At 42.5% G+C, this 13,772-nt stretch overlaps 1 protein-coding gene across 3 annotated transcripts in view; it reads right to left on the bottom strand.

The window, feature by feature from the left end:
• The window catches only part of tbc1d14 (TBC1 domain family, member 14), a 43,306-nt gene that overhangs the window by 9,617 nt on the left and 19,917 nt on the right, over window positions 1–13,772 (bottom strand). For all 3 annotated transcript variants that reach the window (XM_023427167.2, XM_023427170.2, XM_023427169.2), the window contains exons 5-9: window positions 7,602–7,726; window positions 5,975–6,057; window positions 5,679–5,796; window positions 2,912–3,018; window positions 72–152 (exon numbers count right to left, since the gene is read on the bottom strand). In XM_023427167.2, coding sequence (XP_023282935.1) covers window positions 72–152; window positions 2,912–3,018; window positions 5,679–5,796; window positions 5,975–6,057; window positions 7,602–7,726 — 514 coding nt within the window. The remainder of the gene's footprint in view (window positions 1–71; window positions 153–2,911; window positions 3,019–5,678; window positions 5,797–5,974; window positions 6,058–7,601; window positions 7,727–13,772) is intronic.

The following is a 13,772-nucleotide window of genomic DNA, read 5'->3' as shown; positions in this document are numbered from 1 at the left end:
AAGAAATACACAGACAGCTGTGTGACTACAAATGGACAAAATTAAAGTAAGAGTTTGCATTCTGTCTTTACCTTCAGTTTCAATCTCTGGGGCAGATGCTGGTGTGTTCTTCCATTTCTCTTTGGCCCGGGACAGGCAGATGTTATACAGCTCTGCAGAGACCCGTCGCAACACCAGTCGATATAAGACAAGAGGGGGAAGACAGAGAACATGATGACTGGACAGAAACAACGTCAGGTGATGAAAGGACTCTGTAACTGCAACACTAAAGGTGATTAAAGGAAACATTTTCTCCTGCCATTTCAGAAGACATTTATTTTGTTGCAGCCCCAGCGTGTGCTCTGACCTGTGGCTGCCCTCTAGTGATGAGATGCAGGATGGAAATAATGAGCTTTGTGAGACATGATGTGGAGCCTCGACCTTGTTCAGCTGATTAATATCCTCTTCAGAGAAACTAGACGCCACGCAGACGGCTTGCAAGGAGCTGAACTGAGGACTGTCGGACTAATGTAAAGATACACTGTTATACACTCTGTGAGCACTTTATTAGGAACTCCTGTACACCTGCTTATCCACACAATTTTCCAATCAGCCAATCGTGTGGCAGCGATGAATGAAAAATCATGCGGATATAGGTCAGGAGTTTCAGTCAATTGTCACATCAAACATCAGAAGAATGTGATGTCAGGGACTTTGACTGTGGCACGATTGAGGCTGGTTTGAGTATTACTGCAAGTGATGATCTCCTGGGATTTTCATGCAACAGTTGGTGCGAAAAAAAAACAAACAAAAAAAAAAACATCCAGCGAGCAGCAGCTCTGCAGATGGAGAAAAAATACAAGTGAGGTCACAGGAGAATGGCCAGGCTGACTGGAGCTGACTGAGAGGCTTTTTTAATTTTTCCCTCCTTACTCCAGAACACACAGGCCAAGATGTTGTTATTCTCACATAGAGAACACTGCACCTGCTTTTAAATAAATGCATATATATATATATATATATATAAATGCTCCCATTAAAAGTTTTTTCAATACACACAAAAGACTCATTTCTCTTAAATTTGTTCACCAATGTGTTTAAATCTGTGTTAGTGAGCAAGATCATCCATCCACCTGACAGCATGATTACTGCACAGGTGTACCTGGAGCTGGTCACAATAAGCAGTTTCATCACACAACACAGTGCCGCAGAAGTTGCATGTTTTGAGGGAGCGTTCATCTGGCATGTTGAATGTCCATCAGAGCTGCGGGCCATGAAGTGAAAGGTCATTTCAGGATCATAAGACGCCTCCAACGGAATCTCCAAACGTCTGGCAGCACATCCAACTGGCATCACAACTGAAGACCACATGTAACGATTCATCTGCTGCCATCGCCTCATGTTGCAAGGATCTGTGCACAATCCCTGGCGGCTTAAAACATGCCAGTTCCTGCGTGTGCTGCACACTCACCACACGTCACCCACTGAGCGTGTTTTCGACACTCTGGATCTGCGTGTACAACAGCGTGTTCCAATTCCTGCCAACATCCAGCGACTTCACACAGCCATGTGTCACGCTGCATGAGGCAAACGGTGGTCACACGATACTGACTGGTTTTCTGATCCGCGACTCCCCTCCTCCCCCCAAGTCACACAGTCCAGGGCCTAACAGATGTCTTTTTTTTCACAATTAAACTGCACATTGTAAAGTGGCCTTTTATTGTGACCAGCCCAGGACACACCTGCGCAATAATCAGCATCTTGATATGCCACACCTGTCAGGTGGATCAAGAAATGCTCACTAACATAGATTTAAACACATTTGTTAACAAAATTTGAGAGAAAGACATCCTCTGTGTGCTCAGAAAAAGGCTTAGATCTTTTATTTCAACTCATCTAAAATGGGAGCAAAAACAGAAATTTTGCATTTATATTTTAGCTCAGTGTAAATATAAAGCTGTGTGAATTCACTCAAAGCCAGTTAGCTAAACTATGTTTCATATTGCAATCCAGCTGATTATAAAGGATACAAGTCAGTGGCCCTCCGCTTTCTACTTATCAAATCAACAATCAGTTTTGATTTGGGAATCGATTCTGAGTGTGAGATTCCTGAAGCTTCCCAACCCTAACTTTTATTACACTTCTGTCCCATAATGCAGCAGTAATAGTAGCCACCAGGAGCATCAGAAGCAGTTGTGGCAGTAACAATAACAATAAGAGCAATAACAGAAATCCTCACAGTAGCATAAGCAATAAGACACTTTTCATCTAAAGTGGGGCAATACTGTCACTTAGCTGCTACTTATAAAAGACAGACAGCTTTGAAGGGACTGAGCTCTGTATGAATGTGTGTGTGTGTGTGTGTGTGTGCGTGCGTGTGCAGAGTGATAATGCATTAGCAATGTGCTCCATTTAAAAGGCTGAGGAGCAAAAGTACAGCCAGCTCAGCAGTAAGTGAGCAAGTGCTTATCTATAAGTAGCCCAGAGGAGCAGAGACACACAGAGTGTAGGGGCTGCCAATTTGAAGTTGGTGCTCCTTTAGCAAGTGGAAAATGAATCTGGAGTGTGTGGGTGTAATCTCAAGCCACACTCAAGAGAACTCATTGAAATGCTGCTTGTTCCGTCTTGTACCGTGGGACTCACTGGACCGTGCTCCTTCTTAATGGACACACTCTTCCTCCTCCTTCTATCCATCTCCCTGCCACTTATTCAATTACAAACACCGAGGCAAACTGCTACACCCGTCTGTGTGCATGTGGAACTTAGCCTGTACGCAACTATCATGATGAATGAACCGGTGTATGATTGATTTTCTTGACCATCACAGGTCAAGTACAGCTACGGCTGTTGATGTCGCTATGGTAACAGACCTTATGTGACATTTCCTCTCATTCTCTCATTCAATCTGAGATACACATTCACTCCCATGTACCGTGTGTGATGTTGAGCTCGTTCCCCACAGCCAGGCTCCACACTTTGCCCCTGACGCTGGGGGGGATGCCCTGCCACCAGAGGTCTCTCACTCGTCGAGATGTGCACCTGGAAGAAGGTTAAATGTGGGAAGAAGGTTATGAGGCCGCTCAACAATCGTGTTTCATTAAGGAAACTTTCAGTTATCGATTAGAACCACAAGGTGGCAGTCTTTTCTACTCTTTCCTTCAGAGCAAAACGGATCCTGAACCCATACATCCATATATCCAACTCATACATGCCCCTCTAACTCGTCATGTGCTATTTGTATTGTAAAATGGCACCTCATGTTTATGACGAGTATTACGGCCGCATTGAGAAAAAAAAATCTGAAATTTTGAGTATAAATTTATAATATTTCAGGAAAAAAGTCGCAGTAAGTGTGTTGTTTCAGAGGGGAAATATCAGAAGCTTTAAAATGAGGAACATGGAGCATCCTGTGAAGTTCTACTTTAGCACAGGTTTCCCTTATAAGGAGAAAGTTCATCTTTTGGCTCAGCAGCATCATCATCATCATCAGCATCAGGATATTGAAAAGATAGTGAAGAAACTTTGTCTGTTCTATTGTTAGACAGACAAGCAGCAGCTGCCAGAAGCAGCTCAGGCTGCACTGACTGTCCTTTCACTTGGTTGATGTAAATAAAAAAATGTTCTCTCTTGAAATTTTACATTTTGAATTCTTGTAATATTATGACTTTATTCTTAATATTATGACTTTAAATTTCTTTTTTTTCCCTCAATGAGACCCAACAATCTGTCGTACATGTCTGCCTTCCACCAAACGTCATTTCATTTTGATTTCACCATCACAGACTAATTTCCAGTGTTGAAATAAAATCATGAAACTTTTACTAGAGTTGTGGCGCTCTCTTGTCATCTCTCTCGTTTGGTATCAGGTGATCATCCGAGCTGTCTTAAGTCAGTCTTTGATGTTCCGATAAAATCAAACATGTTAAATATCATCCATAGATTTCAGTCTTTGCTGATGCAGAAAGTGAAACTCAATGACGTGAACACTGTCATCTTCTCCAGCACCAAACAGGAAGCAGCAAACTGAGCTGATTATTATCATTTAGGCAACTGGAGGCACAAGAATGTGAGATCAAATCATTACTACAAAGGCAAAACAGTAATTTTAGAAGATTCCCAGTCTTTACAAAATCTTATAGTGTGAGACTAAAAACTCTGACTTATGACACATCATCTTTAATTGTGAGAGGGTTTCAGACGTTAGTCTTTTCAAAGTCTTCCAGTGTGTATTAGACATAAGTGAACAAAAACAATCAGGGTAGGTTCATATTAGCACATGTGGCCTGTGTGTAGTGCTCAGCATCAGTGACACAACAAGTCTCCTAGTGGTTGAAGGGCCTTTTGGAGATTGTGACATACTGTACATTAAAGAGAATTAGTAAAGAAAGATGGCATAAGCAACATTTTAAAACAATTTTGATGTTTGGAAATCAAGTCATTATCGTAGTTCAAGCTCTTACACCCAGTGGGAGTGGCAGTATTTTGGAATATGGCCAGTATGCACGTCTAGGACAAAGGTACCGACATGGAGATTAATTAAAGTCAACATGCTGGAATGAGGCAGCCATGCTTGTAAGACAGGGTGTGTTTTTTATCAATCTGATAATTAATCATTATCTCAACACATGACTGAGTTGCTGGTCTACAGCAGCTGCTCAGTATGTGCTCACAATACAGCGACTGTGACATCACAATAAATGCTAAACAGACATTTAATGATGATCAGATATACAGGGGACAGTCAATTAGCACTCTCCCTGGTTGTAATATCCTGGTCACCATTTTACCATTTTTTTATTTTTAATGGATCCTGAGATACTGACCATGTTATAAACTTTATGCTCAGGGCATCACACTTATACAGACGCATATAAATTTAATGTAATGAAATGAGAGCCTGAGCATTCAGGGCTAAGTGTATGCCAACATATACTGCAGAGACGTACAGTCACATACAACAATGTTATAAGCATGTCCTTGTAGGTTTGCCAGGGTTTCATGTTTATCAGCATAAATCTGGGCATGTGTTAGTTACTGATAAGGAATCTGTCACTGGTTATTTTTACACTAAGCATTATACATTAGAGCAGTGGCATCTCTGGTGTTGAGGTCTGTCTTTTTCTGGGGCGGGTAATTAATCGCTATAATTGTTTTTTCCCAGTGATGGGGATTATTGTGGCATTTAAATGTGTGCAAATAGTTATTTTATACTTTTGGTTGGTCTGGAAAGTAGTTCTCTCATACTCCCACAGAAAACAATAAGTATATTGTAACCTAGCAAATCCAAATGAATTTAAAATGACCCAGTTCATACAGTTAATTGCCGAGTCAGTGAGGGAACTTGACTGAATTTAATCCGACATGAAGCACTTCCTGGCTCCTCTCCCTCAACAAGTTCAGTCTTCAAAATATAATACCAAACAAGAGAGGGAGATGCACTGATGCGTAAAAACTCAGATCATTTGAATATCTGCCAAACAGAACAGATTTCCTCCACTGGGTTCGGATAATGCGACAAAAGAGGTTTTGAAACAACATGAAGCTGCTGTTCTTTGTTTAAAGCACTGACTGCTCAGTGTCGATACAGAGATGGGATTCATCAGTACAAAGAAGTTGGGTGTATTTGAAGAAAAGGTTACAAACACTTTGAACATCAGCCTTGTTATAGTTCTAAGCTCCGTGACAGTGTCTGTACTCACATCGTACTCCAGTTTGGTAAGATCTCCTGGTTCCAGGTCTGGGCAGCTGAGCCGATGCTCTCCTCGAGCTTACACCGATCCTCCAGCTGCTTCTTCCTCTTCTGAGCCTCCTTCAACTCTACAGACAGGGGGGGTGAAGAGAGGTGGGTCAGATACAAAAACAGCGAAACCAGGCTGAAGACGGACAGGGACAGATTCAGGTTCCTGATCCTTTGTTTGTAGCTGTGGTGAATCCCTGAGCTCCAGGGATGAGCTTACACTCTGGAAAAGGACAGTAAGAGATCATTGATCCTCACCTCTCTTCTTGGCCTGGGCCACCATCTCTTCATACTGCTGTCTGTGTTTCTGAGCCTCCTCAGCTGGCTTGGCAGGCAGATTACTGTAACACACATACATGCACATAAATACATGGCTTAGCAGCTATGTGTTCTCTGAGCTTAACTTGCATTATTCATGTTGAGCATGTTTCTGTGGCATGAAGGAAGGAAATCATACAGAGAACAACAGGACAGGAGCCCTTCCCTGACTTTGGTCTTGTAACTTGTGTTTATGGAGTGAACTCTATACTGTGCTGTACATGTAACACAGCTGCATCATCCAGTGGTTACACAACGTGTTGGACCCATTTACTGCATTTATTATAATGCAACTGTGTTGTATTTGTGACGGCTCTAGCGCGGTGGATTGTGTTTGGTGTTGTTCCGCTCCAGGTGTCGCTCCTCCTCGGGTGGAGCAGGTTAGGTGCTCACAGCTGCTTCCACTCACTGATCAGTGGAAGTACAAAAGTGTAGAGAGGGAGCTCAGCCAGGGCCAGTGTGTGGGCGGGCTGTTACTCTTTGCTGTGCGAAGGAGGGTGTTAACTTATCTAACTTTCCCTGTTCAGTCGTTCTCCGACCAACGGTTAAAAACTAAATGTTAATTTTGTGAAAACCTGGCTGTTTAGTTTTGGTCTTATGTTATATAACGAGAATTAAGTTGTAATTTTATGAGAAAAAAGTTATAATATTTCAAGAAAAAGTAAAAAGAATTAAAAATGTAGAGAGAGTATCACAAACAACCAACCAAACAACCAGGTGAAAGGACAGTCAGTAGCAGCCTGAGCTGCTTCTGGCAGCTGCTGTTTGTCTTACAATAGAATAGACTCAGTTTCTTCAGTCTTTTCAGTGTCATGATGTTGAAGATGATGCTGAAAAAGATGCTGATGAGCCAAAAGATGAAGTTTCTCCTTCTAAGTGAAACCGGCAGTAACTAACAGGGCAAACAGGTGTGAATGAAAACAAGGCCTCCAACCAAAATATGTGTATGACCAATTATAATATCAAACCTGTAGTACAGTACCTGTAGTTGAGGTAAATAAAGGCTCTGTCACTATTAGAAGAAGCACAGTGGTTGAAAACTGTTGTGGAGCCACTGTAATCCCTGATGACGGGTTAGAAAATGTTTGCACCAAATCATTTTGAAAGAACGGCCAATGACAAAGTTCAACACTTGGCTAACCAATGGTGTAACATTATCACTCGCTCAACTCTATCACTCAGTCAGTCGCAGACATTTGCCGCTGTTGTGCTGGCCTGTGGCCGGTCCAGCCGAAAAGCAGGGTAATGGAGCCAGGCCGAGGGAGAACCATTAATCTTTCAGCAGCACTTCTCTTTTACCGACTGTCAGACAAACGGGGGACGCAGCGAGAGCCGGAACAATACTGAACAGAGTCTAATGACCCAGCAGAGGAGGGAGGGCTGGAATGAGGGGACGACGGAGACAGAAAGAAAACAGACATGGCTTTATTTTCTGAGAAAATTTTTTTTAAAAGCTCCACTCGCAGTGAAAGAGAATGAAAAATGTGGGACAGTCAGAGATCAAAGACAGTGTGTGTGTGTGTGTGTGTGTGTGTGTGTGTGTGTGTGTGTGTGTGTGTTGACATACGCAGGTCTGTCCTCCAGTATAAGAGCAGTGGTGGAGAGCGGCTCAAAGTCCAGGTTTTTCCTCACACTCTGCCTGGGAGACGTTGGGTTGCCAGGTCCAGCTCTGCCACTCTTTGTTTCATATTCCTGACAACAGAAATGACGACAGATGATTCAGACAAATGGTCGTAAAAATAAAACTGCAAGTATAATTACAACAGTGTTACAGGGACACCATCAACACGCTTTTGAGGTCAGTTTCATTTAGGCTATATTTAGTTTCACATGGCTGGTGGCAATGACGTGTACACGGCATCTACACACAGACAGAGTGAAGAGAAAACAAGAGGGAGGGCTTGTACATCCACATTAAGTCACACAGAAACGTCTTGACAACCTTGTGTTCTTATGGCCTCTGAGCATTTGTCAGCTGGTGTCTAAAATGTGTGTGGTTTCTGCTCCACCACTGGGAGCGTGATGCAGGCCTATAGAAAGAGCAGGTCATGTGACAGTCAGTCTGTTACAGCTGAGGCCACAGAGCACTTTAACACGAGGCCAACTATCAGCTGATTGACCTACAGGTTTTGTGTGTGTGTGTGTGTAAGGTAGCAGCTCTGAGCTATCGGCACAGGCACACACACACACACACCCCACTGTGTATCCAAAATGTCCTCCAGTGTGTGTTGAACTGGTTAATAATGCAGGCTGAGGTCTGCAAGCAATCAGCTTAACGCTTTGCTACCACAGGGACACTCACATTGATCAGGCAGGAAAATCTATTCCTGTGTGTGTATGCATGACTGTTAGATTTAACAACATGCTGCATCACTGCCTGTTGTACCAGAGCCTGGTCTCCATTGGCCCCGGGAGACAAATAGAGGTAATTGAATCACGCTGAATTTTGCTTGAGGAGGGGGACGACAGGATATCAAGGTGCCAAATGTAAAAAGGCCCGTTAGTGGCTCTTTGAGGTTGTTCCGATGCTAATGTCAGCAAGCAACATGCTCACAATGACAGTGTTAATATGTTGACGTTTAGCGGGGAATGTTCCAGTTTTAAGGAACAGTTCCAACATTTTGAGAAACACATTTATCTGCTTTCTTGGCGACTTAGATTATAACATTGAAAGTCTCACATCTGTCCATTAAATATGAAGCAACAGCTCGAAGATTAGCTTAGTTTAGCATAAAGACTTGGGTATGGTGTGATGGGTAATGGGTAGGTGATTGGTTCTGCATACCTTAGGTCATAAACCAAAGTACTAGATGCAGAATAATTTTGACCTGACAATGCTGCTAGATGAAATGTTCATATCAGATTTCATGGCAATCCATTCAATGTCAAAATGGTGCACCGACTGACCAACCATTGACCTTGCTATTCCTGAAGGGCTGGTGCTGGTACTGCTAACAACAAAAGTGACTGCACTGATGTAAAAGCAAAATAAATATCACATTCTCCATTGTTTAAGAGTGAGGACAGAAACACGCCTTAAAAGGTGATGTGTAAACCAATAAAGTAAACCTAAAGTGGACCAAATCTGCTGTAATTCAAGATTTAAATGAGTGAATGACTGCAGTGCAGGATTAGGAGCTAAGAGAATTCAGCTTTAAAGGAGGGAGCAACCACAAAGTAGCAGTCAACAGTATCTACTTATCTTAGAATGACAAGAGGTGGGAGGAGGAGAGGAGAAGAGAGGAAAGCCTGAGAGGAAAATGCCAGAGAAGTAGTCGACTCTAAAGACAGTAAGAAATGAAAGCACTGATGGATGAAGAAAGGATGAGAGGAGGATGTGAGAAGCTGGAAGTCAAAGTTTTAATGGAAAGCTGTCCACCACTGCTGGAACATGGAGGTGATTCATGCTCCACGACTGTCTATCCAGCCCTCACCCCCCTCTTGTCCCCCCCTGCTTTGACTGCATTGTATTCAGGATTATCAGCAGGCTGCAGGTTTGGTCCAGATCACCCTCAGGCCGCAGAGCCTCATGACAAGGCTTTGTGCTGATGGGCAATTTCAGTTATACTAAAACTGACACCTTCCACCTACAGCATCCATGCCATTAACGACTTCAGTTAAAATTAAACAAAACTTACATTTTTGTTGGTGAAATGACACATCTTATGGCACTCATGTTCAATTCCTGACTTCAACTTTGCCTTGAAAGTAAGTAGTGAAGTTAAATTGCATCCCAATATAAATCTAATGACACACCATTAACGTAAAAAAAAAAGCTTAGAGTACAAAGGAGCTGTAGGAGGGAAATGAAACTTCAAAGCAGCTCTAATCCATTTTTTTTTTGCATTAACAATGGATAAAATTATGATGTGTGTAATGTGAAAGGAATCGCTCTTTCACATAACTGCAGTTCCCCTCTGCTTGGAAATTTTTTGCGTCTTTAAGCACATTGTTTTGGTTTTATGACCCATAACTTTATTGTTTTGATCCAATCTCGCTGCTCTCAGCAACTTCATTTAGGCAGCTGATTTCAGTGATTCACATTACTCCAAATGTGTGCCAATGTTGCTCTGTGTTTGCTATCACATGAGCCCTATCAGCTTGATAATACGTCAGTATACAGCTTGTTCTGCTGCACAAAAGTTGCAATTTTTCATCACTATAATCAAATCAGCTCAAATACTAATGTGGTAAAAATCATGTTGGTGTCTTCCAGTTTATTTTAACTTAGGCCTCTTTTTTGTAGTTTTACCATCATTTGGAATAGTTATAATACTGAGTAAACAAACCAGCAGATTAGTAGACCAGTAGATTACCTAAATCAATTGATCTGGAGGCCAAACTGAATGTGTGTAAACCTGAAAACTAATGATCCCTTAGTGCATGAGAAAATTAACTACGTTAAGTAGACTCATGAATTTGGTCTATAACCTGTGATGGATGTATCTTTCAAGCTAACCATATAGAATATTTTGCAAAGTATATTAATATGTAGAAAAATGAAAAAATAGTCTTGTTTAACCGCGGCTCAGTGCTTAGATGAACAGATGACATACATGTAGTGCTGCTTGGTTTATTAAAGTCAGTGTGTACCCAAGGGAACAGCTGCAGGTCGATAAAAAACGTTAGCCGGAGCTTTGCACCCTGGGAATGGATGGATATTGCAGAGAGAGAGAGGGAGGGAGGGAGAGGAGAGGAGGGTGAGGGAGACAGATTGGGGGAGGGAGGAGGGAAAGGCAATCTGGCATCTGTTCAGCAGCAATGCAGGTGCTACCAACAAGGTTGAAACAGAAGACGGGATGTGTATGACAGTGTAGAGAGAAGAGTCTGTGGACAGGGAAACAGTCAGTAAAGGCTCACCACATCACTGTACATTCCTCTGTCACTCAACAACTAGTTCTACTGGTGAATCAGTACTTAAGCTGACAAGAAGCGAGCAGACAGAAGAGAGAAGGAAACAGATTACACATTATTACCTCCCTGGCTCTCCTCCTGGAGCTCTGTTAACCATTTCTGCTTGGACTCGTCCCCTTCAACACACAACTGGTGTTTTTCAACACTTTTGCATCCTTTAAATAATCTTGCGACCCATAGCAAATTACAACCATAAAGTCAACCTTTTTTTACTCAACATGCTTTTGTTACACATTTCAATCAACCTCTTCTTCCTGTACCAACTCCCTTTTTCCTTTACTCCTAAAACCAAGGCGTTTTCGATCTCCGTCCATACTATCACACCTGAAAACACATAAATACATGAGCAATCACGTGCACCGGGCACGCGCGCCATGGAGCCAGTGTCAACAGGAAGCAGATTGTTTACTCTGCAGTTAATTAGTTGCAAAAAAACAAATGCTATGAACGAAGAACAGCAAAGACAGTGTTAAAATGCAGAATTTAAGCGAATTACATCTGCTAGTAAAGACAACAAGGTCAGTAAAACTTGTATTCCACTATCATATTGCTTTCACCAGTTGTAGTCGAGGCTGATGAGACCCAATCAGGGAGCGATGGGGTGTCTATGTCATCATTTCCAAAAGTCTGTGTGGACGAGAGTGCTTAGTAGCATCGCTCCGTGTGGTCCAACAAAGTCACAGTCTAAAGTTCTACTGTGGTAAAGTGTTATTGTTATGATTAAAAAAAAAACAAAAAAAAAAAAACAGCTGGAGGTTCTGAGAAAAAAGGTACAAACTGGGCTTGAAAATACACCACTGTCGCAACTGTTGGTAAAACTGCCTTTGCATCATATCTTCAGGAAAACACCACAGGCTTTCTCAATAATGTAAGCTGAGAGATGAAAGGCCACAGCAGGGTGCTCAGCCTGGTTTCACTGCACGATGCCAAACTACTCTAAGTCCCAGCTCTTCACTGGAAACTGCTTCAGCTCAGAACAGAGTGGGAAGGAGTCAGATAGCAGTGTGGTGTGTAGCAGGCAGGTGTGTTTTGTTTGGCTGCTATCACATGAGAGGTTACAAGTTCACTAATCAGACCTCAAATTCCACGATTCTATTGACTTTTTTTTTTTTTTTTTTTACTGACAACACCACAAATTCCAGCATTCCCAGATGAAGTCAACTTGTGAACACATTGCGGGAAGTTTCCGACACCTTTTCATGCGTCTCTAAATTTGCCGCCGGTGGAGTTTGTCTCACAGGATCAACACTTCTAGATAGACAACCAAAGATTTCACCACGTGTCTCTCACAACGGTCAACTTTTACCTGCGACAGCCCTGGAACACTAATGGCTTCTTATTTATTGATTTATTTCTAATAGATACCCTCTGCAAATTGTCATTATCCCCTTTTTTTCCCCCTCTGTCTTTTTGTATTTTTTCCTACGTGTTTGTTGTATCCTCTGTATGTATTTTTACACTTGTCTGCACTTGTTTTGTAATCAGTTAAGAATCGGGTGTGAGATCTGTGTTTCTTCTTTATTGTTATTACATTGATATTGTTTTGATTTGAAACGCCAAGCAGTTCAGCAGTGTTTTCCTATGTACACATTAACAACTAAATAGCTTGTAGCAGTGAAAAAATAACTTGCATTGCTTCTCACATATCCTTTTAGAAAAATCAACCAAATCCATTTAACTTAGACCATATAATGCTTTAGTCTGACTTATCATATCTGGTCATTCAAAATAACAGGAAACTACAAATAAGACAGATTTGGGATGTAATAAATCATTGTTTACATAATCAAATGTATCTGAATGAATGTTTTAACACGCAGCAGCTGACGCACTAACATTTGAACCGGATTTACCACAGGGGAAGGACGAGCACAAGCAGCTTTGTTAAGACAAAATGAAGAAAATGTACAATAACCAGACTAACAGATGGAACTAAATGCACCGGCACCAAAACACTCACGATATAACCCACTGCTTTTTTTTTTTTCCTTTTCCCTCTCTAAGCATGTTTCACTGGAAAGCAGTCCCACTGTTTCAGCTGTCAAATGAGCTGTGTCTCTTTAACTCCATCAGAGAGAGCAGCAGGAGGAAATCCCTTGACACGCTTCAAAAAGCCAAATAGAAGAAAGAAAAAAAAAAAAAAGTCGGTGCTGTCATGCGGCTGCTCATGCTTTTGTTGTACTAACTTGCAGGCCACAGGTCAAGTTACATGCAGTGATGATGGGTCAGCCCCTGGGTGGACATTAGTCAATCAACGCATCCAAAAATAAAAAAATAAATAAATAAAAAAAACCCAGACATTTTCATCTTTTCTAGTGACTGAGACATCTTGACAATCATCACCTCGCTTTCACTCCACAACCACCACCAAGCACAGAGCTACAACCAAGCTGAAAGAGGCTATTATGTGAAACCCGAGCCGTCCTCTTCCTCTGCCGCCTCTCGTTCACGCTCTGACTACAGATGCCCTCTGATTCTGCCAGACAAGGAGAGAGACAGTGGGTCACCGTGCTCACCCGCTTGTGTCCTCACCGTGCAAATGCTCACTCACCATGAACGCTGCGTTTCCTTACAGACAGCCAGTCCTCCGGTGGGGGTTCGTTTTCCAAAACCCTAGCCTATCATCATCGCTGCCCCTCAGGGCTCACTCCTGGCAACAGGACACCCAGGAGGTGCGAAAGGAGGCCAGAGGGACAGTCAAGCTGCCGATAGAGGGACACACCCCGCATTGGAAAAGATGCAGTAGCAGCATGATACAACCCCCCCCCCCCCCCCCCCCCCCCCCCCCCCCCCCCCCCCCCCCCCCCCCCCCCCCCCCCCCCCC

The sequence above is a fragment of the Seriola lalandi genome, unplaced genomic scaffold (assembly GCF_002814215.2).
Source record: "Seriola lalandi dorsalis isolate HSWRI2012SDOR001 ecotype SW California unplaced genomic scaffold, Sedor1 jcf7180002054854, whole genome shotgun sequence".
Lineage (NCBI taxonomy): Eukaryota > Metazoa > Chordata > Actinopteri > Carangiformes > Carangidae > Seriola > Seriola lalandi.
The sequence above is the reverse complement of the archived record's forward strand: the minus strand, read 5'-3'. Positions and strand labels throughout refer to the sequence as shown.